A 20,897-nucleotide genomic window follows, 5' to 3' on the forward strand; every position below is an offset into this window, starting at 1 on the left:
GAAAAAGTAACGCAGGTAGTCAAATCAAACAAGCTGACGAAGAAAACAAACTAAAACTCCCACAGTGTACTTACGAGACAAATCGGAGCCAGAACACCTCCTGCCACCGATGTGCCAGTCCTACAACACCCACCTAGACGTATTTCCACCACCACCAAGCAGCAAAAAAAAAAACAGAAATACGGACGTTTCCCCCTCTTTGAGCAGCAGAGCCGTGTAAAACACTCGTCACTGAGACATAAGTGGCGCCCATACTCATCAGGTGCTTTATGGTGCACGCGGTGTCTCGACGGCGTGCGCGTGGCCTTCCACGTACTGGAGTATGTGTGTTTCTCGGTGTGTGTACGTGTTTGTTTGGATCTGTCCGAGGCGCTCGCATCAAGTGATAAAGATGCCCGCGGTAGAGTCAAGTGCGTCGTGGTTGACGGCGACGAGCTTGGATACCACCTCGCCATTTGTGCGCGCGCGGGGCATCGCCAGCGCGGAGGCGGTCCCGTCGTCCGTGCTCAAACCACTCTCGACGCAGTAAAACCTTGTGGGCCGCTTTAGGAAGAGGATGTCCTCGTTCCACACCTTGTCCGCCAGCAGCATCTCCTGCGGAGTCAGAAGGGTGTCCGTGGTCAACGTAAGTTGCAGCTCCGCTTTCTTCTTGGACTCTGCGGCCGCCTCTTCAGCATCAGCCACCGTCGCGGAATCCACCTCTGCCCACCTCTGCAAGCCGTACACTAGCAGATCCTCGATGATGTTCATCATGGCATTATCGAAGGCGTCGTCACCGGACTGCGTGTGCAGGTGGTGACGAGGTATGTTGGCAATACGACTCAGAACACATGCCTTGTAGCGGTCGGGTGACGTCGCAGAGTTGGGGGATGGCGTGCTGCTACCACGAGTCGACGCGGCGTTCGCCGACACGGAGGACGCCGCGGAGCCGAGGTGTTGCTCCAGAGTGCGCTCCAGTACCATGCGGTCCAGGTACTCATCCTTCAAGTACATGGCAGCGCTCACGACACGCACGACGAGATCCGGCATTGTAACAGGGGCAGCAGCGGCACCAGGCGTGTCGGTACTGGGCGGTGCCTGTGAGGGAAACACACTTGTCACCCCGCTTTCCCTTTGTTGCTGCTGTGGGGTAGGCGGTGAGTGGATGGCCGAAGAGGCAGTCGAGGCGGCGCTCCGGTTCACATGCAGTCCCATAGGCGTACTGGCCCCAGCTGAGCTTGCCGACGTAGGCTTTGGGGCTGGAGATCGTGGCAAGAAAGGCGCCGGGACACCAGTCGCGTTGCTCTTCGAGGAGGCAAAAAAATGTTGCAGAATTGGTGACTTCGGCGGAGCGCCAGAGGCACGGGGACGCGTCGATGGCGTCACCGGCAGAGAGACGCCAGGGGCTGGGAACGACTGCGAAAGGCCAGAAGTCACCGTCGCCGCAGTTACGCCTGCCGCTGCACTGGGGGGAAGAGTGTTTCGCAAGGACTCTACCCCCTCTGTTGCCGTTCCAAAAATCCGCTGGCGATGCAACAGCACCAGCCGTGGAAACCACTGCAGCGGTAGTCCGTATTCACAAAGCACGTGCTCGGCGATGTCGATTCGATTCGTCTCAATCAAGTACTCAACGATCTCCGTGCGGAGACGAAGCTGCTGCTGCGTGAAGCGAAGGTTTTCGGGTTGTACAAGGTGCGGAGTCGATGGCGGGCAGACCTGCTGAAGAAGATGAGCTGCATCGTCGTTCGTGCTCTTGACGGAAGACGAGAAAGTCGCGGTAAGTCGCTCGTTTGGCACGTTGCGTGTGCCGCGAGACGCGCCGTCTGGGTGATGCTCCGGAGACTCCCCGTCCGCCGCCAGCAGCGCTGTCTGTTGCAGGTACGCAGGCACCTCGTCAAAGAGCAGCTCTTTCAGGCGCATCAAATACGGCCTATACTTGTGCCTCACGCTTTCGAGGCGCGTGGCTACTTTCTTCAAGGAGGCCCCGGTTGCCGCAGCGTTCGGCGTATCTGCCTCCCTTTTCTGAAGGACAGCCACGGCAGACCGCACAGGTTGCAGCTCTTTCTGGACTTTCTGTACCTCGCGCAGCAGGTCTGCCATTTCCTGACGAGCAGCCGCCATCTTGTCAATGTGCGTGTGTGGGTGGGTGGGTGTGCTGGAGGTGCTCGGCTTTTCTTCTTTTGTTTTCGTTCGCTTCCTCTGGAGCGAGGGGGGAGGATAAATTGGGGGAAAGGCAAAAGAAAGCAGCAGGGGAGGTATCGTGAGGGTGGAAGAGGGTGGAGGAGGAAGTCGTTCTCTATGGTGAAGGCGATAGGTAGCAGCTCTGCTGCTCGTGCACTCGATCTTCTCGACCGAGCGTGGTGCCACCGCCGTCCTCGTCTCGCCACATGCATCACTCAGAACAGGCAAAGCTGCCGGCTGAAACCACGTAAAAAACAAAAAAAAACATGCAGTAGTGCCCTGAAGAGCAGTACCTCGGTCACCGCGACAACGAGTGAGTGAGTGAAAGAGGCGTCGTGAGAGTCGAGGTACTTCGGAGGTGGCGGGCCAAAGAGGTCCTCCCGACAATGGTGCGTTGCCTCACAGGAATCACACAAACGCTGCATACTACAGTCTTTCTGGGCGCATGCGCTACTTGCGTGTGAGTGTATATTAACTACCGAAGGTGGGCTCTATGAAGATGCATTAAAACGTTAAAGCGAGCGAGATCAACCACCACCATTGCCACAACAGCAACAAAGAACGTGCAGTAGGGGGGAGGGAGGAAGAGGAGGGAGCATCCTGTTACAGCCCTGGACTGACTGTTTCCGTCACCCTCTTTTTGGTCTCACTGCCGGAACCCCCCGCCCCTTCCTTGCGGCCGCCCAGCTTAGGTGACACAAAGCCAAGTAAGGATGCCTAACATGCCCTTTAAAAAAAAACACAAACAGCCGGACCCCTCCCCAAAGCACGGATACGCCTCCTCCCTGACGTACCGCCACGGTGAGGCACACCCTCTACGCGTGCTTTCGCACGAGATACATCGCCCCCTTCGTTGCCCGCAACGCGTTGGCGATCGCGATCTTCACCTGGCGCACTTCATTCTCGACGTTAAGCACGTCCTTCCACTGCAGTGGCGCGCTGCGGATACCAGTGGAGTCCAAATCGCCGTCCACAGCGGTTCCCGGGACATCGAGCGCCGTGGCCGCGTCGTATAGTCGCGTCCATTCACCCTCACGTGCGCCACCACGTCCCGGTAGCAGCTCCCACAGCGTAACCTCTGGGCTGAGCTTCGCCCCATCGTCCGTGGCGGGCAGCAGGGAGGACTGGGAATCGCTTGCAGTCGACGCCACACCGGGAGGAGTGCTCGCGCCATTCCGTCCCTGCACATGCGGGGGGCGGGAAGAGGGGCCATCGAGGTCGAATGCCACCGTCGTGTTCGAGTCACATCCAGGTCTGCCCCCACAGCAAGTCGTGGCCGAGGGAGGTGGGTCGCCGGAGTACGGCTCGCGTCGTCCAGACGACGCCTGGGCGAACTCAACCGCAGTTGAGGCCTTTGATATCGTCTGCGACCCCGTCGCAGTGTTGCGCCCACCGCCGAGAGCATCAACTGCGGGCAACAAACCCGGCGCCAATGGCGTGCTGAAGGCGTCGGTGTTGCCGCCTTCAACATGTGCTGCTGCCGGCGGAGAGAGTGGCAGATTGTGGGGCGTAGACGACACCGTCGATTTCTGATCGGCGGCGCTGGCAACGCGCACGCTGTTGCTCAGCGTGTGCGGTCCAGCAGAGGAAGTGCCAATTACCCAGGCGTTTGCAGCCACCCGGCTCGCACGAAGACCGCCACGGTAGTCCGTGTTGAACTCGCGCAGCTGATACACGGCTTCTTGTGCCTGCTTCAGAGTGTTGGTGAACTCACCAAGCGGAAGCTCAGATAGATAGCGCACAAAATCTCCTGGCAGAGTGAGGGTGTATGAAGACTGCGTCTGCGACGACGCTGAGCACGCCAGGGGAAGAACGAAGGAGTGCAGTAAGCAGACCATGGCGTGCAGGGCGTAAAGGTAGCACTCAAGGCGGAACTCTCGCACCTCCGATGTGCTTGACTGCACGAGGGAATGAGCAACGTGACGGATAATTTTTGCGACCAGTTGCCGCTTCGCAGCAGAGTGGCGCAGCATCGGTGGGCTGTCGGCGCAGGCAATGAAGACACCGGCATCCTCGTTGCTTCGATGCCCGTACTCGGTGTTAAGCAGCAGATGGGCAAGATTGCGCACCGTCAGCGCCACGACATCGCGCCCGCGTTCAGCTGCGGAGAAGGTGTGCGCTGTTGCAGTGCTAGTTGCCCTGGTTAGCTTTACCAGAGCCCCACCCGCATCTTCTCCATCACTGGCGTCGCCGCACTCTGCGTCCGCTGCTCCTGCTGCTGCTGGCGAGGCTACAACAGATGTACCTCCAGCGGCACCACTCTTGCTGCCTTCCTCGCCATCGACGTCTGCAAAGCCATGCAACTCTGTCGGACCGCGGTGCCACAACTCTTCACTGCTCAGCATGCTCAGCAGCTCGGTCAGCGCCATGCCATCAACGAGACTGCGGCAGTCTACCGCCAGCACTGAGCATGAGAGAGCGCGCAGGCAGTCGGAGAACTCCGCACAGAGGGTCAGGTGCGACGCGCTGAGACGAGCCGATCCAGCGATGGTACTGCTGACAGCCGTGGGAGATATGAAGATGTGGTCGATCAGCTGTCGATTGTCGCGGATAAATTTCTGCACTTCGTACAAGAGCGGCGCTGCATCGCCGAGGGAAGAGAGAAGTAGGTTCACCCACCTCACCACACCCAGCAGAAGGTACCGCAGCACCTCCTTGTTCTGCTCCACGAGGGTCCTGCTCGGGACCTGGTCAAAGGAGGGAGTGGCCTGAGAGTAGCCCAACACCACCAGCGTACTGTACTGCCATGCCCGCATCGAGAGGCACGAGTGGAGCAGGTCGCTGTGCAGCACCTGCGAGCTGTGGCTGAGGGAGATGACCGAGAAGACATCGAAGGCGCTGCGTAGGTGCCACAGTAGCGTGCCCAGTTGTGCGCCGTTGCTGGTGAGGAAGTTGCAGACTGCACGGTCCACGCTCTGGAGCAGCGCCGTAGCGCACCGTAACGCCCACCTACCGAGTTCATCACCACCTCCGGGGTCTGGGTGGCAGAACTCGTCACGAATTGGTGCCGACACCTGTAGGAGGGCAACCAGAAGTGCTACCGCCTGCTGCGGGTGCGCCGAGAGTGCTGTTGCGCCGCTGCCACTGCTGTTTGCTGGAGCAGCGCCGCTCAGACCATTGCTTGCCTGCTCAGCGGCCACGTTCCCTCCGAGACGGTTCTCACCACCCCCGCTTGCGCTCGAGCCGCTGCTGCCGCAGATGTCTGTGCACACCACATCAAGCAGTGCCCTTTGAAAGCGCCACACTACCACATCGTCGAGGTTGACACCAGGCGTCTCAGCGAGACACAAAAGGCTGAGGTAGAGCTCCGCCCGTGTCGACGCAATGCGAGTTCCCCAATGCACCAGGGCGCGCACCAGTGGCCCCAATAGCAAGGATGCACTAGTCACTTCCGGTCTACTCCAAGACGCAAGCGTGGTAGTCTCTTCACCTGCCACCGAAATAGGCGCTGCGCCGCTGCGTTCTGCTTCACGGTGCTGTATCAGTGCCTGCGCCAGCTGCGAGCGGTTCGCGACGCTAAAAAAGTTGCTGAGCTCGCCAGCGTTAGTGGCGAACGACTTGCCGGTTTTGTCACTCGCGCTTCCTGTTGCCCCTCCACCACCGTGACTATTTCGGTATTGAGGTGTGGTATGGCGACTCTTCTCGCGCGGGCGGCGCTGCCCGATTCTCATTTCTCGCTCCACGCCACAGCCGTGGCTGCGCACTGTCGTGGCCGTGATGGGCTGAGCAGACACGCTTGATGCGGTGCGACGCTCACACCCGCTGTGCCGATACGACACCGCACGTGCTGTATCGAGCGGTGCACCACCGCCTCCCTGCAGGCCAGGATAACCCCCGTTGCCTTGTTCGTACCAGGCTGCCTCCGCCTCCGCGTTCTGCGGTGTCGTGAGCGACAGCGCTACTGACGCACAAACTGTCTGCCGGAGGTGAGCCATCACAGTGGACAGACAGTGGCACAAACGAACCGCCACTTGCTCCTGAGCTGCTGCGGTAAGCCGCGTTGTAGCGTCCAGTCCGCGTAGAATGCACAAGGCAAAAGAACTCAGTCGCGACACCGACAAACCTTTCACGACCGAGCAGGACACACTCACAAGCTGGCACCAGCCCTCGACAAAACTGACGCCTGCCGCGTACGAGAAGAAACAGTCATTTGCGGCAATGAAGGGTCGCAGTCGTTCGCGCAGCTCAGCCATGGTCATAGGCGGCTTGTTTGCGCGCGCGTGCTCCGCTTGAATCGCGCTATAAAGACTTGTCATGTTGTACTGCACGACGCCGTCTGTCGCAGCGGGAACGAGATGGTTTAGTCCTCCAGCAACATCGGGCAGCTTTTCTGGGAAGGTAGGCAGTACTTGTAGCGCCTGTGGCAGCCAGCTCGTAATGTCGACAGCGGCGTCACGAGACATGACCGCCACGCCCGCATTCCACTGCTGTTCTCCATCCTGGTCTACGTCACGTTGCGACAGTGCGTTCGCGTGTGTTTCGCTATCGAAGCCGTCTACCTCGTAGAGGCTCCGAACTCCGCTGTCCGCGATGGCGCCGTATTCGCACTCGCTCAGCGCGGCGGGACCACTGCTGCTGCCGAAGGGGTAGAGGAGCGAGAGCAGCACCTCGACCGCGATGGACGTGATGGTTGTGTTTTGCGCAAGCCGCAGGTTCTCCGGGGCTGTGCGATACGTGTAGCAGACCTCCAATGCCAGGAGTTTGAGCACGTACGCGTACTTGCTGAGTGCAACCGGGGTGCACTGACTGGCTTGGTAGTGCTGCAGTCGCAGGAACAGCGTCTGGCAGACCGACTCTAGAAAGGGGCGAATGACGAGGGAGCCGTAGAGTCGGTTGGCACGCAGGAGGTAGAGCAGCTTCACGTACTTGACGGCCAGGGCCGGATGTGCGCGTTCGACCTCACAGCTACATGCGCCCTCAACGACGGAAGTGAGAAGGGTGGATCGCCACCACCGAGGCTCGCCGGCGGTGCCGTTCCCGTCAGTCGCGTTGTCATGTATGGAGGCCACTCGAGCTGCTGCGGAGACATATGGCTGTCCTCGTCGGTGGCGGCGAGAGTAGTCCTCACCATAAAAGCCGCCCATCCACGCGGTCAGCGACGGCTCCGTCACATCTGCGTGCTGCATGAGAAGATCGAGCAGCAGCGACTTGGTCTCTATGAGCACCGCGGCCGACCACCCAGGGATGAGCTCTGACGGTTGGAAGTCGAGCTGCGCCAGCTCTGGTGGCGCCTGCATCACCATTGGCGCAGTGTTCAGCGGATGCAGAAGCTGTGTAAAGGAGTCAAGGACTGGGGCGTACTTGTGAGTGAGCCCAGCCCAGTAATGCGCTGCCTGATTCGCTGTTTCAAAGGGGAACAGCAGCAAGAGCTGCAGCGTGGTCTTCGTCAGGAGGGTGTCGTGCAGTGAACACATGCCCAGCACGCGCACAGCCAAATCGTTGTTGAGAGTGGTGCGGTTGTCAAAGAGCAAAAGCTCAATACTCTGTTCTCGCACTGTCTGGATTGCTGTGATGAGTAGCCGCATCGCCTGGCGGACGGCCGCGCGGTGGTGACTAAGAAGCTCGTACGATGCATCGCTAGCCTCAAGAATAAGCTTGAGCACCTCGCCGACCACGTCTGTCGGGGCCTTGTTGATCGCCATGATGACGGGAAAAGGCAGCACTGCCGTGCGCCCGTTCTCGTCGCACCTGAAGCGCACGAGCAGCGCCTGCCGCAGCACCGCGCACGCGAGCGCCATCACCGTGTACCGCTCATGTGAGTGAGAAAACATGCGCTTCAGCACGCCGCGCAGTACTTCGTGCGAGATGAAGTGCGTGACTGTGTTGTACACAGGCAGCGCCGCCATAGGTGGCTGGTCGTGCTGGAACAGAGCGGTGACAAGATTGAGGAAGCCGATTGTAATGTCGTAGGTGCCCTGTGTGCACTCGCATTGGCAGTGCCCTATAATGGAAAGCGCCTCCTCGTGTACGGGCGACTCTCGCTGTCCGGCAGCAGCCGGGAATGACAACGTGGTGAAGCGATTGTCCAAAGCGGAGCTGGCGCTGGTGCCGCCTTCATGAACCTGATGTTGTGTGCGCACCGACGACTGATGGAGCAGGCGGCGCTGCTCCAGAAACGACCAGACTAGCTGCGCGTCCGCCGCGTTCGTGATAAGGGCCGAGATGAGCGACAGTGTACTGCCCAGCATAATCTGGCTTTGCTGCGGTGCCGAGAGGAACGTCAGGGCGAGCGCAAGGGTCATGTGGGCGCTCACGATGGGCTGCAGAGTGGGGTGGCCAAATAACTGGCGCAGCAAGAGAAAGAAGCTGGCGATAAACTTGCGCTGATACTTGCGCGCGTAGGCACGGGTGAACTGCTGGTGCAACGCGCGCGGCACCCTGTTCGCGCCTGGCACCGTCGACAAGAGCGTATACATGTCGTCACCATCGGCCGCATCACCTGCCACAGACCCTGCAGAGGACTTCTGTGCTGCTGCTGCTGCTGCCAACGCCATGACTGAATCTGCGCTGCCGCCGCTTCCCAGCGCGCCAGGAGTGCCAATAACGGCACTGTTGAAGCCAGCGCACTCGAGTGCCTGACTCACCAAACTGTGCCACTGCATCTCGCCACACTCTGTCTGAGCGTCCGTGAGGAGCACCACAACTCGCTGCGTGTACTGCGGGTTACGGCCGATCATCGCCATCACTTCCAGAAACCTGGTCATCAGCTTCAGCGTGTAGTTCTCCCACTTGGCGCCGAAGCCGCTGATCGAGCAGCTGCCCCCTCCGGTGGCACCCACGGTGGCCGAGGGGGCGCTGCTCCGCTGCGTGGCGAAGACTTGCCGCATGTGCTTCACAAAATTCTTGAAGATGAAGAAGGTTGCGGCACAATCAGAGTCGAGGTCTGGGTTTAGCACCTTTGGTGGCAGGTGCTGTAGGCAAATCGCGAGTGCCTCAAGCAGATGCGCCATCTCAGACGTGAACGGTTCCCCGATAACATCGCCACCAGCTCCAGTACGCGTCACCTTCTGCAGCAACACTTCTGCGTCCTCCGTCTCCTCCGTGCGGCCATTCTGTGCTGCGCCGCGGTGCTGGTAGCCGTAGTACGCCTCCGGCGCCGCCACGCCTCCGCTGCGCATAGATGCGGGCAGACGTGGCAGCTCCTCAAGCTGCTCGCAGTACCGCCGGTGTGTAGCTACTTCCAGCTCCGAGAGATGGCGGAGCAGCGGCAGCATCTCATCAAAGAGATACGACATCATCTCGTACGGAGCAATGTAGAGAAGACCAAGGGGGATTGAAAGTGTCCGGGGGACAGGTGCCAGCTGTACCATCCGTTTCGTAACTTTGCCGCGATGAACGGCAACGCTTGCCGGAGTCATAGGCATGCGAGAAGACGAGGGCGAAGCCATGCGCGCACCAAGGAAGGCGTCCAGTGCTTTGTCGTAGCCTTGCTCACTCCCCTTGGCGCGGAGGAGGCAGCCTTCTGCCAAGGTCAAGATGCTCAGGTAGCTGTCAGCGAGAACTTGCCATGTGTACACCGCCGGTGACAAAGACGAGGCGGCACGGTCGCCACCGCTGCCCCCACCAAGCAACAGCTCCCCTCCACCGCCGCGGCGGGCATCTGTAAGCACGTCACTGTAGAGACCCCCGCCAGCACTTGCGCTCGGCGCCTGCACACTCTCACGGAGCTTGCAGCGCAGTGCGGATACAGCGGTGCCAAGGGATGCAGCTGCAGTGGAATGAATCAGCTCATTCAGGTGCAGCTCTCCTGTGGTGGAGCGCAGTTTCTTCCATACGGCGGTCATGTTCACCACGGAGAAGACGCAGAGCCAGAGGAGAGTGTTGAGGCAGCACGTGTCTACGTTGTCACTGAAGGCTGGCAGGGGCACAATTCGGTTCTGTAACGAATTCTTTAGTAGAAGGTACAGCGTCTCCATCAGGTCCAGCGCCTCCTTCACCACACTCACTGTCAGCTGAAAGTGGCGCGACAACACATACAGACACTGCGCAGCGAGCAGTACTGGGCTCTTGTCTGGCCGCTTACGCCGGTTGTCAATGAAGAGAGTGCATGCGGCGGCCTCGCCATCACTAGCCTGGCTGTTCGCTGTGATGGTCGTTTTTAGAAAGGAAATGAGATTGCTTGCGGCAGGCACGGCCACTGCCGCCATCGCTGCATGCAAGCCTTTTACTTCCCCCACGCTCTCTGTCCACGGAGAGGTAGCTGGGTTGTCGACCGGCGGAGCTTCGCTATTATTGTAGCCACTGTCACACAGCAGCAGCGTCTGCAGGAACTCTAAAGCTTGCTCCACCTGCAATCGCCGTCGCTCTTGCTGCTGCTTGGGCTCGTTTGCGCGCGCCAATGTCGAGTAGGTCACGCTGGCTACTGCAGCTGGCGCGGTGCTGGTAGAGAAGTTGGTGAGCGTAGCTTGAGGCGCCACCGCTGCCTGCCACTGAGCACCTGTATGCAGGGCTTTTGTGATTGCCTGAGGCACTGTAGCTGGCGGCGCTACTGTCACTTCCATAGGAGTGCTGAAGCGCTTCTTGAGTTCTTGAGTGAAGGCGTCGCTGACCACCCCGTCGCGGCAGGCCTTAGCGAAGAGCTCCACGTAGGGCGGCGTAGCTGGTTGCATCGCTGATGCAGGCGCAGGCGCAGCAGAGGCATTACCGAGCCCTCCCGTAGCAACAGGGGGGTTCCTGCATGCAAACCCACCTGGTGCTGGCGGTGGACTACTCGTCACGGCGTGTTGCCCCTGTGGGGCTCCTGACGAGACATTAACCGTTTGAGGTGGTTGCGCCGCCGTCACCGGAGCTCCGCTGCTGCCGCTCGCCGTAGTCAGTGTTGCTGTCGGCGCGGCCGGAAAGCCGCACGAAGGAGCAGCGCGGGTCTGTGACGGTTGTGGTGCGTTGGTAGAAGCTCTAAACATATTCCACAGCAATCAGCCGCCAGTAGCGCTGAAGCACAACGGAAAGAAAGAAAAAGATCGCCAGCCTGGCCAATTTGTGGGGAAAGGTGCAGCGGTCTTCTTTGACCACGACAGGAGGGCTATGCTGGCACGGACTTCCAAAGAAAGGAGGAAGAGGGAGGAAGAGGGAGAGAGAGACCGGTGCAGGGCTGGCCAGATCACCCACAAGGGAACTTTATCCTAATTGAACTCCGTGAGAGACAGCGAAAAAAGACACACAAAGAGGCCAACCAAACGGAGACAACAAACAACGACAGCGGAGATGAAAAGCACGTCGTAGAGACACCCAAGCGGTAATGAGGAGGAGGGAGTCCATACACAGTCGCTATCGTCCTCACCGGTCTTAGAAAAGTGGAGCGAAAAGAAAGACACACACGCATACACACCCAACACGCACAGCGTCGCCTTTCGTACCTGCAATACCAGGAGACTTCAAACCTGAGATGACTGCAGCGCAGCAGCTACGAGACAGAGTCCTGTTCACCTCCGCTTCCCAGAAAGACGACGACCCACAAAAGAAAATTAGGAGATAAGCACTTCACTTTTGAATCAAGTCGCACCTACGGGTGAGGAGACTTCTATTTCTCTCTTCTCAGGTACTCGCCTAGCGTCGCTGCCTCTTTTTGGTGTGCTGCTATCGTTTCCGAGTGTCGTCGTGCGCGGGTTACTTTCCACCGCGCGTCTCTGAATGGATTGGCAAAGATTACTGTCGCACGTCTATCCCCAGCGATTCGCATACGCGCATAATCAAGTGCGGGTACGTCTTTCCTTTTGTTTGTCTGCTTACGTGTATCTCCTTTTTGACTTTCAGCTGTCACGGTGCACCAACGGCTCAACAACAACGAAAAAAAAAAGACTGAGTTGCTTCCTCGAGCGGGGATCACAAACCACACACACACTCACCACAGTCACACATGTTGATCCACAGGTGCGTGTGTGTGTGTGTGTGTGCGTGTTGAGTTGTGGAAAGAGAGGATAAAGGAGAGGGGAAAAGGAGACGAAAAGGAGCAGTGTGACCATACCATCTGCGAGAGGATGACAAGTACGGTGAGGCTGTAAGTAGGAGCGCCGTTGCAAAGCAGGGGCACAGTAAATGCAGGCGCAGTATCTTCCGCTGCCTGCAGGATGGAGCAGAACTCAGAATTCACACGGTGCCCTCGAGATATGAAGACGAAAGAAGATCGGACAGTCTGTCCAGACGTGTTGAATGCCTTCGAGCTAACTACTGCCAGAGCGCGCACGATAACTTTAGCCACACCTTTGATGGGTGCCACTTGACTGGGCGGTTCTGCCGTTTGTTTGTTTGTCTCTATCGAACGTTACGTGTCATGCGACATGCGAGCATCTAACAGAAAAACCCAACAGGAGAAGTGGGCTCCACACCTACGCCCACTGACTTGCACACGCCTGCGAAACACTGCCAGAAGCGTCCCGTGATGCCTCTCGAGAATGGCAACCTCGACGACACAGTTGCCGACACCGACCAGCCACACCTGCTCAAACAACAAGACACATGTCCGCGCCATATGTCTCCATGACGCCCGCGTGTGCGTGTGAAGGCCGTTACGTGGGGGAAAACGAACACCTTGCAACGGTCCCCAGACTACCACAGAGGCAAGCGACCCCCTCCTCAGCAAGAAGGTGAACCATCATTTAGCACCAAAAGGCGACCTGCCCCTCCTCCTCAAAAAAAAAAAAAGAAAAAGCAGAGCAGCAGCGAAAGAGAGACATGATCGATAAACGCGCGCCGTTACTCCTTCCTGCGTCGCTTCATTGCAGCTCGCCTTTTCTCAATTTCATCCTCTAGACTGCGGTTGATCAGCTTCCGTTTCTCCAGTTCTGTGGCGGCGACCTCGACGCATCGGCGATACGCAGCCACCTCCTCCTTGATGCGCTCCGCGTTACCCATCTGCTCCAGCTTCTTGGCCTCAAGATTTGTCTTGCGAGCGAGACACGCCTCCCTGGCCTTCTCGATGCCTTTGATACGCTCACCCGCCGCCTGAACTAACTGCCGGTATGCCGCACATTGCGCTGTCACCCCCGCAAGGAATTCGAGGAGTTTGTTGAGTGCTTCCTGCTCCTCTTGTTCTATGCGGAGCTGGCCAGCGAGAGATCCGTCGATAATGTCACGCTGGACGGACAGCTCAGCTGCTGCTAGCCTAGTCGTTTCACTGGCGTACTCCTGTGCCAGGTCCTTCTCTTGCAGGGCGACCTCACGGTACAGTCGCATCAGCGCACTATTGTAGTAGTAGCGCGTTTTTGCCGGTACCGCAGCTGGCTGAATTGGTACGGGCTCGCGTGTTAATGAGGGGGGGCATCCATCGCAGATGCCGACGAGGGCGGTGGTACTTTTCAATTCAGGGAAAACCTCTGTTAGCCCCTCGCCTAATACACCATTACTGACCGAGGCTGGCGCTGTCGCTGCTGACAGTGGTGTATGAAATACAAATTCCAGTAGCGGCTCAAACCGCAGCATGTGAGTGTAGTAGAAATCCAGCACATTACTTTCGAGGCCAGACAGCACCTCAATCTGCTGCCGGACGCGAGTTTGCACGTCCAGCTTGCGTGCTTGCAGCTCTTTGAACGCCACTTCATCTTGGCAAGGAGTGCGACATCGCTTGGGTCGCCCCTCCAGCATAGGTTCTCTGCGCGAGTTGTCGGACGACGAAGACAGGTCGCTCAAGGGAGCGCGACCAGGGCCGGCAGGACGACGAGCTCTGAGCATTGTGGCGGCATACACGCCTGCACGTGCCGGTTTTCATTCTTATCCATGAGTGTTACGTTAGTGCGGGCCATCATGTTCAGTGTGTGTGTGTGACCCACACACGCGCAGAAAGAGAAGGCGGGGAGGGGAGGAAAGCGAGAAAAGAGGTAAGGGGAGTTTAGCAACAGTCGCAAAACAACAACAAAAAGGAAACAGTAACCACTGCGTATGCCCGTCGAGACAGCATTCATCGACTGGGTGTGCCCTCCGTCATGGTAGAGAAATGCGCAGAGGACTTGGGGGGGGGGGGGGGCGGGGTGCGGGAAAGGGGTGTTGGGGCATGTCACCTTACCCTTGGCTTCCCATGCCCAGCCCTCACATGTCGGAGAGAACGACAGCCATGGCACACCCACGAGCATCGCAGCAGCAGTGGCGGCAGTGAGCAAGGTCACTCCCCCTCCAAATTTCTTTTCGCTTTCCCTTGTTGAGTTTCTATATTTCTTTGGCGGATTCGTTTACCGTAAGCAATACGATGGCCTCCATCAGCCTTCGTCAACGCAGACGTATACACACACACACACACGACAGAGAGATAAAAGGGGGGCAAACACCGACTGAAACAGATAAAGCAAACATGAGCACACGGATAGGGGGAGAGAGGGAGAGAGAGGACATCAAAGGAATCAATAAAGTGATAGAATGAGAGTGAGAGAGGGAAGCATAAGAGAGGTTCGAAGAGACACCCACAGCAATCACGTCGATTAGGCGTAAGCTTTGGTTAGAGCTTGACAGCAGCAAAAAGCATAAAAAAAAGAAGGATGGAAAGTAGTCCATAAGACTCAGAGAATGCAAGCAATCAAGAAGGGGAGGCTCGCTTTGTGACAGCTGTACGCCATACACGTAAGGGTAAGCGCCACTACCAGCGCGAAGTCCACCTTGTTTATCTCTGTCACCTTCAGCCTTCAGTCAACAATGTGCAGTGAGGCCATGCATGCTCGTATGCATTGGTTGGTTTCGGCGAGGGAGGCTTGCAGGCGACGGAGGGCCCGCGTCGAAGGAGCACACATCTTTGTCGGCGAGGTGCAGAACATCTCGTGTGCCTCCGTGATATCCACATCAGACTGCAGTAGAGTACAGAGGCTTTGCACCGTTGCCACCAGCCTTGTTGTCAAATCTCGAATTAATGCCGCTGCAGCGCGCGCGCGATCCGCTCCGCTACCGTCCGTGTACGCCCCCGTCGCCGTCGTCGTCACCGTGGGGACGCTTTCGCTGCGATCCATAGTGCCTTTGTCAATCTTCGGGTGAGTGAAGAGCACCTCGAGTGACGCGACGGTTGGAGAGTTCCACTGGAAGAAGGTGTCATCCGGCTGTAGATCTGGGGATAGGCTGGAGATAAGACTGAGGTGCGTCTGATTCATGTGGTTGCACACGCCACTCGCAGTCGTGGTCCTGCAGAGTGTCCACAATTGAGACTGGGATGACGGTTGTGCGGCAGTAGCCGTACCGGGGAAGTGTGACACAAACGTGTGGATGTGCTTGACGTGGGTCGTGCACTCCGTGTGATGCGCGCTTAGCTGCGCTTCCACATCCACCAGCGGCTTTCGTTGCAGCTGCACATAGGTGGCCAGCTGCGACCCTAATACAGGGGTGTCTTTGCCAAGCGTCCGCTGCACCGACGAAACCAAGGCAAACACAAAGATGCGGCGCAGAATGCGCTGAAGAATAGTGACGCGCTGCGCCTTGCCGCTTTCCTCCATGGTGGAGAGCTCCAACTCCACCTTCTCTAGTTCCTCCTCCACCTCCTCCACCGTCACCTCTTGCCTTGCCAAAACATTCCGCATCGCCACGGCTGAAGCCGCCGATGAGTCTAGAAGCTGCTTCTCGACGTAACTGAAAATGCGCTTGTTTTCGCGCACGTGAAAGTTGCACAACATGGCGTGGCTCAGCAGGCTGTACCACCAGCGCCACCCCTCGCCGTCGCGGTAGACGCTGAGGACCTCTGCGACGCGCTCGAAGGACGGGAGCGCTCCACACAGGCCCTCACGCACAGCCACCCTGTCCGCATCGTCGAACGTGGGGTTCGCGGACGTCGCGTGACAGTACTTTGGGGTAATAGTGGGTTGCTGTGCGGTCCACAAAAGCACCTGCTCTTCCACCCACGCCGACACCACCGTCTCCAGAGTAGTGGAAGCAGTGGCAGGTGCGTCCGCGTCTATGGTGGTGCTGCAGCCCTGCTGCTCTGTAGCAAGTTCACCGGCACTGTTATCGTCCCGGTTCAGGGCGACGTAGAGCGCACGCAGACAGAGGTAGCGCAACACCTGGCGGTTGTATGTCGACGTGAACTGCGGCCACTTGCTGTTCAGCTCCTCCTGCAGTGTTTTATTGTCCATGAGCTCCTCAATGCGCTCTGGCGTGAGTGGCGTCACGGCCAGGCCCGTGGAGGCATAGGCATTACTGTTGCAGCCCCCGTGTTGCTTTGACGGCGCGCAAACCTCATTCAACGTCGGTATGGTGGTGGTGGTGGTGCCGCTCGGTGTCTTCGCAGCGACGTAGGGCTTTTCCAGAAACTGCAGAAGCGACGCAATAGCACCTCGTGCGAGCATAGTCGTGAAAAGTAGCGGCTCAAGGTTCTCTTGCTCTCGCTTGACTGCATCAATGGCTGCGCGAAGGGGCTTATCACAAGACGCGGCAGCTGCCGTAAGATCTACTTGCAGTTGCACATACGACGCCGCTTGTTCTGCCGAGGCAGTCGACTCCTTCATGCCGTCCGATGCCTCTGATGCTGCAAGGGCGACGCTGTGCACCAGCTCAGTGATGAGCTGCAGCAGCATACTCAGTGTACTTCTGATCCCGCGACGCACTAGCTGCTCGGTGAGAGAGACTTCATTATATACGTTATCGATATCGCTTTGTAGCAGACGAAGCATCTCTAGCAGGTCTTGCAGGCTGTGCGCTGTGCGAAACTCCGCAGTGGGCACGAGATCCAAGGAGTGCCACGCCGAGAAGATCGTTGGCGATGCCTGCCACATCCCAACAGCGGGGACAAGGCTCAAGGTGGAGGTGCTCGGTTCTGAGGGGCTGTTGCGAGTCACGCTGTCGCGCATGCCACCGAACACAGGCGCACCTTGGTCAATGGGCGACGGCATAAAGAGGTGAAAGTCGTGAATGCCACGGCCAGCCAGCGCAATAGCTGGCGCGCCTGCAGGAGTGGTCGGTCGACCGTTGGGGCGGAGGGGAAGATTCACGAGTGGCGTGGCAATCTCGACAGCTCTGCCGTGGGACGGTGCCGTGACCGCGGTTGTTGCATCCATCGTGGTGGCGTCGTCACTGTAAGCGAGTATAGACACAGGCAGTGAGAGGGTAGCTGTCTTGCTGTCCGTTCTGTCAGGTCGTGCAGTGTGGTCTAGTGGCGCGGGCAGGCTTGCCCCGTCGAAGATCTCCGACGTCGGTTCCTCTATGTCTGCTGCAGGGATAACGATGGCCGAGGTTTGCGTGTCCCGACCCGTGGAGGCCAGTGCTCTGGGTGTTCGGTTGAAGCTCTGCCGAGCCCTTTCCATCTCATCCTCTTCCTCCTCACTGAAACGGATATCCTCGTTCTCATTATCGAGAACGTTCATGTGAATGCCAAGCGACCCCGTTCGCCGGTCGCCTGGCCGTCCAGTCAGCTGATCCACCAAGGACAAATTCGCTGACGAAGGCCTCTCGAGACGCCACCAGTCCATGGACCCCATGCTGACCAGGATCTCTGCTTTGCCGACAAACCCATCCTCCATCAACGCCGACACGGCGGAGTTGTACAAGTGCCCATTGAATGAGCTGCCAGTGGCGGCCGCATTCCCAAATGAGGAGGTGATATCACTGCCTCTGACTGGGTTCGTGTCATGATTGTTCGCAGTGCCGCCGGCCACAGCGGGACGTGCGCCATCGAAAAGCACCGCGGCGAGCGGGTTGTCCACCTTGTCCTTGTGGTACGCTAGGTCGATCATCGCATCATGGTAGATCGACTGAGTGCGCGAAGACGACGTCGGCAGCGTGCGGGTGAAGGGGGCGGACTGCACAATGGAGTTGCTGAAGCTAAAGAGCGGCCGGTCATGGTGATACGGCGGCGGCATGAGAGAAACCTGCAGCGGTGCGTCAAGGATGGCAGAGTGCACGACACCGATGTTTCCTGGGGAGGCGCAGGACGAGGCTGCTGTGGGAAAGCTGTTCTCATGACCCAAATTTGAACAGCTCAGCTGCACCGGCGAGACACCGTTGTGGCTGTGCTGCTGGGGTAGTGGCAGTAGTCGAAGCGACTGCATGGAGGGCGAACTTAAGCGGCAACCGCTGTGGTAGGGTGTCAGAGATCCCGATGGGTAGGGGATCGGGCTCGAGGTGGCGTGCCAATATGGGGCTAGTGACAGGGGGGCTGAAGTCCCCCCTGCACGCGTGGGTGACGGCGCCTGTCCTGCTGCCCACCCATACCCGGGCCACGGGGACGCTAGGAGCTGCGAGTCGAGGCGAGGCGGGGTGTAGATGCAGTTGACTGTCTTCACCCTAGACGCTGAGGAGAGTGGAGTCAGCGGCGTGACACTGTGCAGGCCCTGCTGCGGCGTACAGGGGTTAGCGTAGTTGCCGCTGCCTTTCAGGCTGTGCTCGGCGCGTCCCTGTTGCTGCTGATGCGCCGTTATCTGTCCTTTCAAGACACCCGAGTCGACTTGCCCAGGTCCATACGCCGAGGCTGATGCGCTGGCGGATGAGGGCCACGAGTGCAACATGCTGCGATTCAGCTCTTCTGTGCGTGGACTACGATGGTGTGAGTAGCTGTTGTACGGTGGGCTCGACAGCTCCTGCTGAGGGTCAATGGGATCGTGGATGATTTGCTCCTGCGGTGGAGTCGCTGACCCAGCTGCCGCAGGTGCGGTGTGCTCGCTTATTTCTGGTTCCATCGAAGACGGAAGCAGAGGGGACAGGGCAAAGGACTTCGTCCACGGCTGTGCTGCGCAGTGCCGCCAAGCAAGAATGAGTAGGAGGAGCGCGTCTGCGGTGGAACGAATAGAAAAAAAAAGACCTGAAAATGAAAACAAGACGAACGCTCTTGGGAGGACGCCCGCTTGATCGTGCAAAGGCAACAGAGACCGCACGGCAGCGAGAGTGTAACGTCACGTCCGCGTCAAAAGAACCCACACGAGAGAGAGAAGCGCAAACGAGAGTTAAAGACGAACACCGCAAGGGGACAAGGTAAGGTCTCGAGTTTCTCCCCCTGTTCTCTTAATCTCGTATCTTTGGAGAGACGCACGCACACACACACACACACACACATGTGATGGGGAAAAAAAAACAAGAATATAAAAACAGCGTACTTTGTTATTGACCAGCGCGCTTCATCGACAACGCTGTGAACAGAAGAAACGACCCAACCAACCAAAGCGCCACTCAGCGCGTGAAAAAAAAAAATAAAAAGAGGAGACGAGAGAAGTAGAGAGGGGAGAGGCGAAAGAGCGTAATAAAGCGGCTCTGCACACATAAGCTAAGGGGGATAGAGAGAGAGAACCGGTGAAATTAATAGAGAGTCGATCGACAACGAATAAGCGAAGCAACAAGAACAAACACATAGACGGCCAGCGGGGCACACACACACACACGAGAAGAGAGCGGCAGATAGAAGGAGCAGGAGGAGAAGTGAAAAGAAAAGGAGGTGGGGAACATAAAGGCGAGTGTGACTTAAAACTTCGAATACAAATCAAATCCACGGGTGTAGCACAGAGGAAAGTAAGTAATGAACCGCAAAAAGGAATGGAGGAGATAGGAAGGTACGCGCGAGTACACACGGGGTCCGACACAAACACAAACAAACACAATGCAAAGCAAGCACGCACAAAGGGAGAAGAATAACTAAAAAGCCGGAGAGAAGAGGGAAATAATCACAAGAGAATGAGAGAGCGCTCACGAGCTGGTGTTCAGACTAGGGATGCAACGAATACACTCATACACACACACACACACGAGAGAGAGAGGGGGGAGGGGAGAGGGGTAGTCATCTACTCGCGTATGATTTCTGAGGTACAAGTACGAAAGGTCCCATCAACACGCACAGTGATCGATACGAACGAAAGAGCAGAAATCCAGATGGATCCGTTCGCGACGGAGCAGGTTGTTATCCTGAATATTACTGCGGTAGAACGAGCAAAAAGAAACACGAGAAGGCAGAGTCTGAGGGGGGAGAGCGACTAGGTTGCACGGACAACAAAGTCAGTGATGGCTACAGAAACCCTGATACGCAACGACGAGCGGGGGGAGGCTGAAGAGAAATGTAAAAACTGACAGTACGTATACACTGCAGCGAACGTACGCAAACCACCCGAGTCAGAAAAGCTCCCCGTCAAAGAAAAATTCAAGAGTAACTGCGAGGTAAAGACTCGACTCGACCAAAATGACTCTTGACCGAGAAAAGGCACAACGATGAGCGCAAAGAGAGAGAGACGAATGAACAGAGAAAACAGAAGAGGCAATTCCCTCACGCCAGAAAAACGTAAGAGGGAGTGTGTGTACGACCGACAAAGAGAGGGATTGAGGATGTGGAGGAGGAGCCAGCAAAGATGCAGAGATAAGATGAAGAGGGAAAAGGAATAATAAGCACTTTTGCGCCGCCGGGATGACGCGTCCAGCCCACCGTCCAGCGAGACGAGAGCAGTGACGGAACCAACGACCCCCCCCCCAAAAAAAAAGGAGATAAAAACGAAGGATGAGGGTTGCACACAAACCACAGAAGGGGGGAGGGCGCACACAAATACGAAGCTCTACTATATATATATATATATATATATATGCGACACGGCGTTATGTACTCTTGTTGGCCTTTTGTTTTCTTTTCTCTACTTCGCGATCGACTTCACTCCATGTCAGAGTATTCACACTTCCACGGGACAAATGCCTCTGTGTGTATGAACGCCTGTGTGTGTGTGTGTATATGTATCTGGTCCCGAGAGAGAGTCCACCACTTGTTGTGATGCTTCCTCGCCTCTTTTCTTTTCCCTTTTACGTCCCCCTCCTTGTCGTGTGCGTGCACTGGAGAGAGCAAGGGAGATGCACAGGAGCGGGAGAGGGAAGGA

At 57.6% G+C, this 20,897-nt stretch overlaps 4 protein-coding genes across 4 annotated transcripts; all 4 read right to left on the reverse strand.

The window, feature by feature from the left end:
* Positions 1 to 378: 378 nt before the first annotated feature.
* Positions 379 to 2,100, reverse strand: LPMP_201440 (hypothetical protein; the record flags this gene model as incomplete). The annotated part of the gene is made up of 1 exon (XM_010700043.1): positions 379 to 2,100. The coding sequence occupies one exon, from the start codon at positions 2,098 to 2,100 to the stop codon at positions 379 to 381; it is 1,722 nt and encodes a 573-aa protein (XP_010698345.1).
* An 875-nt stretch (positions 2,101 to 2,975) lies between these two features.
* LPMP_201450 (hypothetical protein) lies at positions 2,976 to 11,063 on the reverse strand (the record flags this gene model as incomplete). The annotated part of the gene is made up of 1 exon (XM_010700044.1): positions 2,976 to 11,063. One exon carries the CDS (start codon positions 11,061 to 11,063, stop codon positions 2,976 to 2,978), a length of 8,088 nt encoding a protein of 2,695 aa, XP_010698346.1.
* Positions 11,064 to 12,852: 1,789 nt separating this feature from the next.
* Positions 12,853 to 13,827, reverse strand: LPMP_201460 (hypothetical protein; the record flags this gene model as incomplete). Its single annotated transcript, XM_010700045.1, has 1 exon — positions 12,853 to 13,827. One exon carries the CDS (start codon positions 13,825 to 13,827, stop codon positions 12,853 to 12,855), a length of 975 nt encoding a protein of 324 aa, XP_010698347.1.
* A 941-nt stretch (positions 13,828 to 14,768) lies between these two features.
* Positions 14,769 to 18,734, reverse strand: LPMP_201470 (hypothetical protein; the record flags this gene model as incomplete). The annotated part of the gene is made up of 1 exon (XM_010700046.1): positions 14,769 to 18,734. One exon carries the CDS (start codon positions 18,732 to 18,734, stop codon positions 14,769 to 14,771), a length of 3,966 nt encoding a protein of 1,321 aa, XP_010698348.1.
* Positions 18,735 to 20,897: the final 2,163 nt, after the last annotated feature.

Source organism: Leishmania panamensis (genome assembly GCF_000755165.1).
Source record: "Leishmania panamensis strain MHOM/PA/94/PSC-1 chromosome 20 sequence".
NCBI classification, from domain to species: Eukaryota; Euglenozoa; class Kinetoplastea; order Trypanosomatida; family Trypanosomatidae; genus Leishmania; species Leishmania panamensis.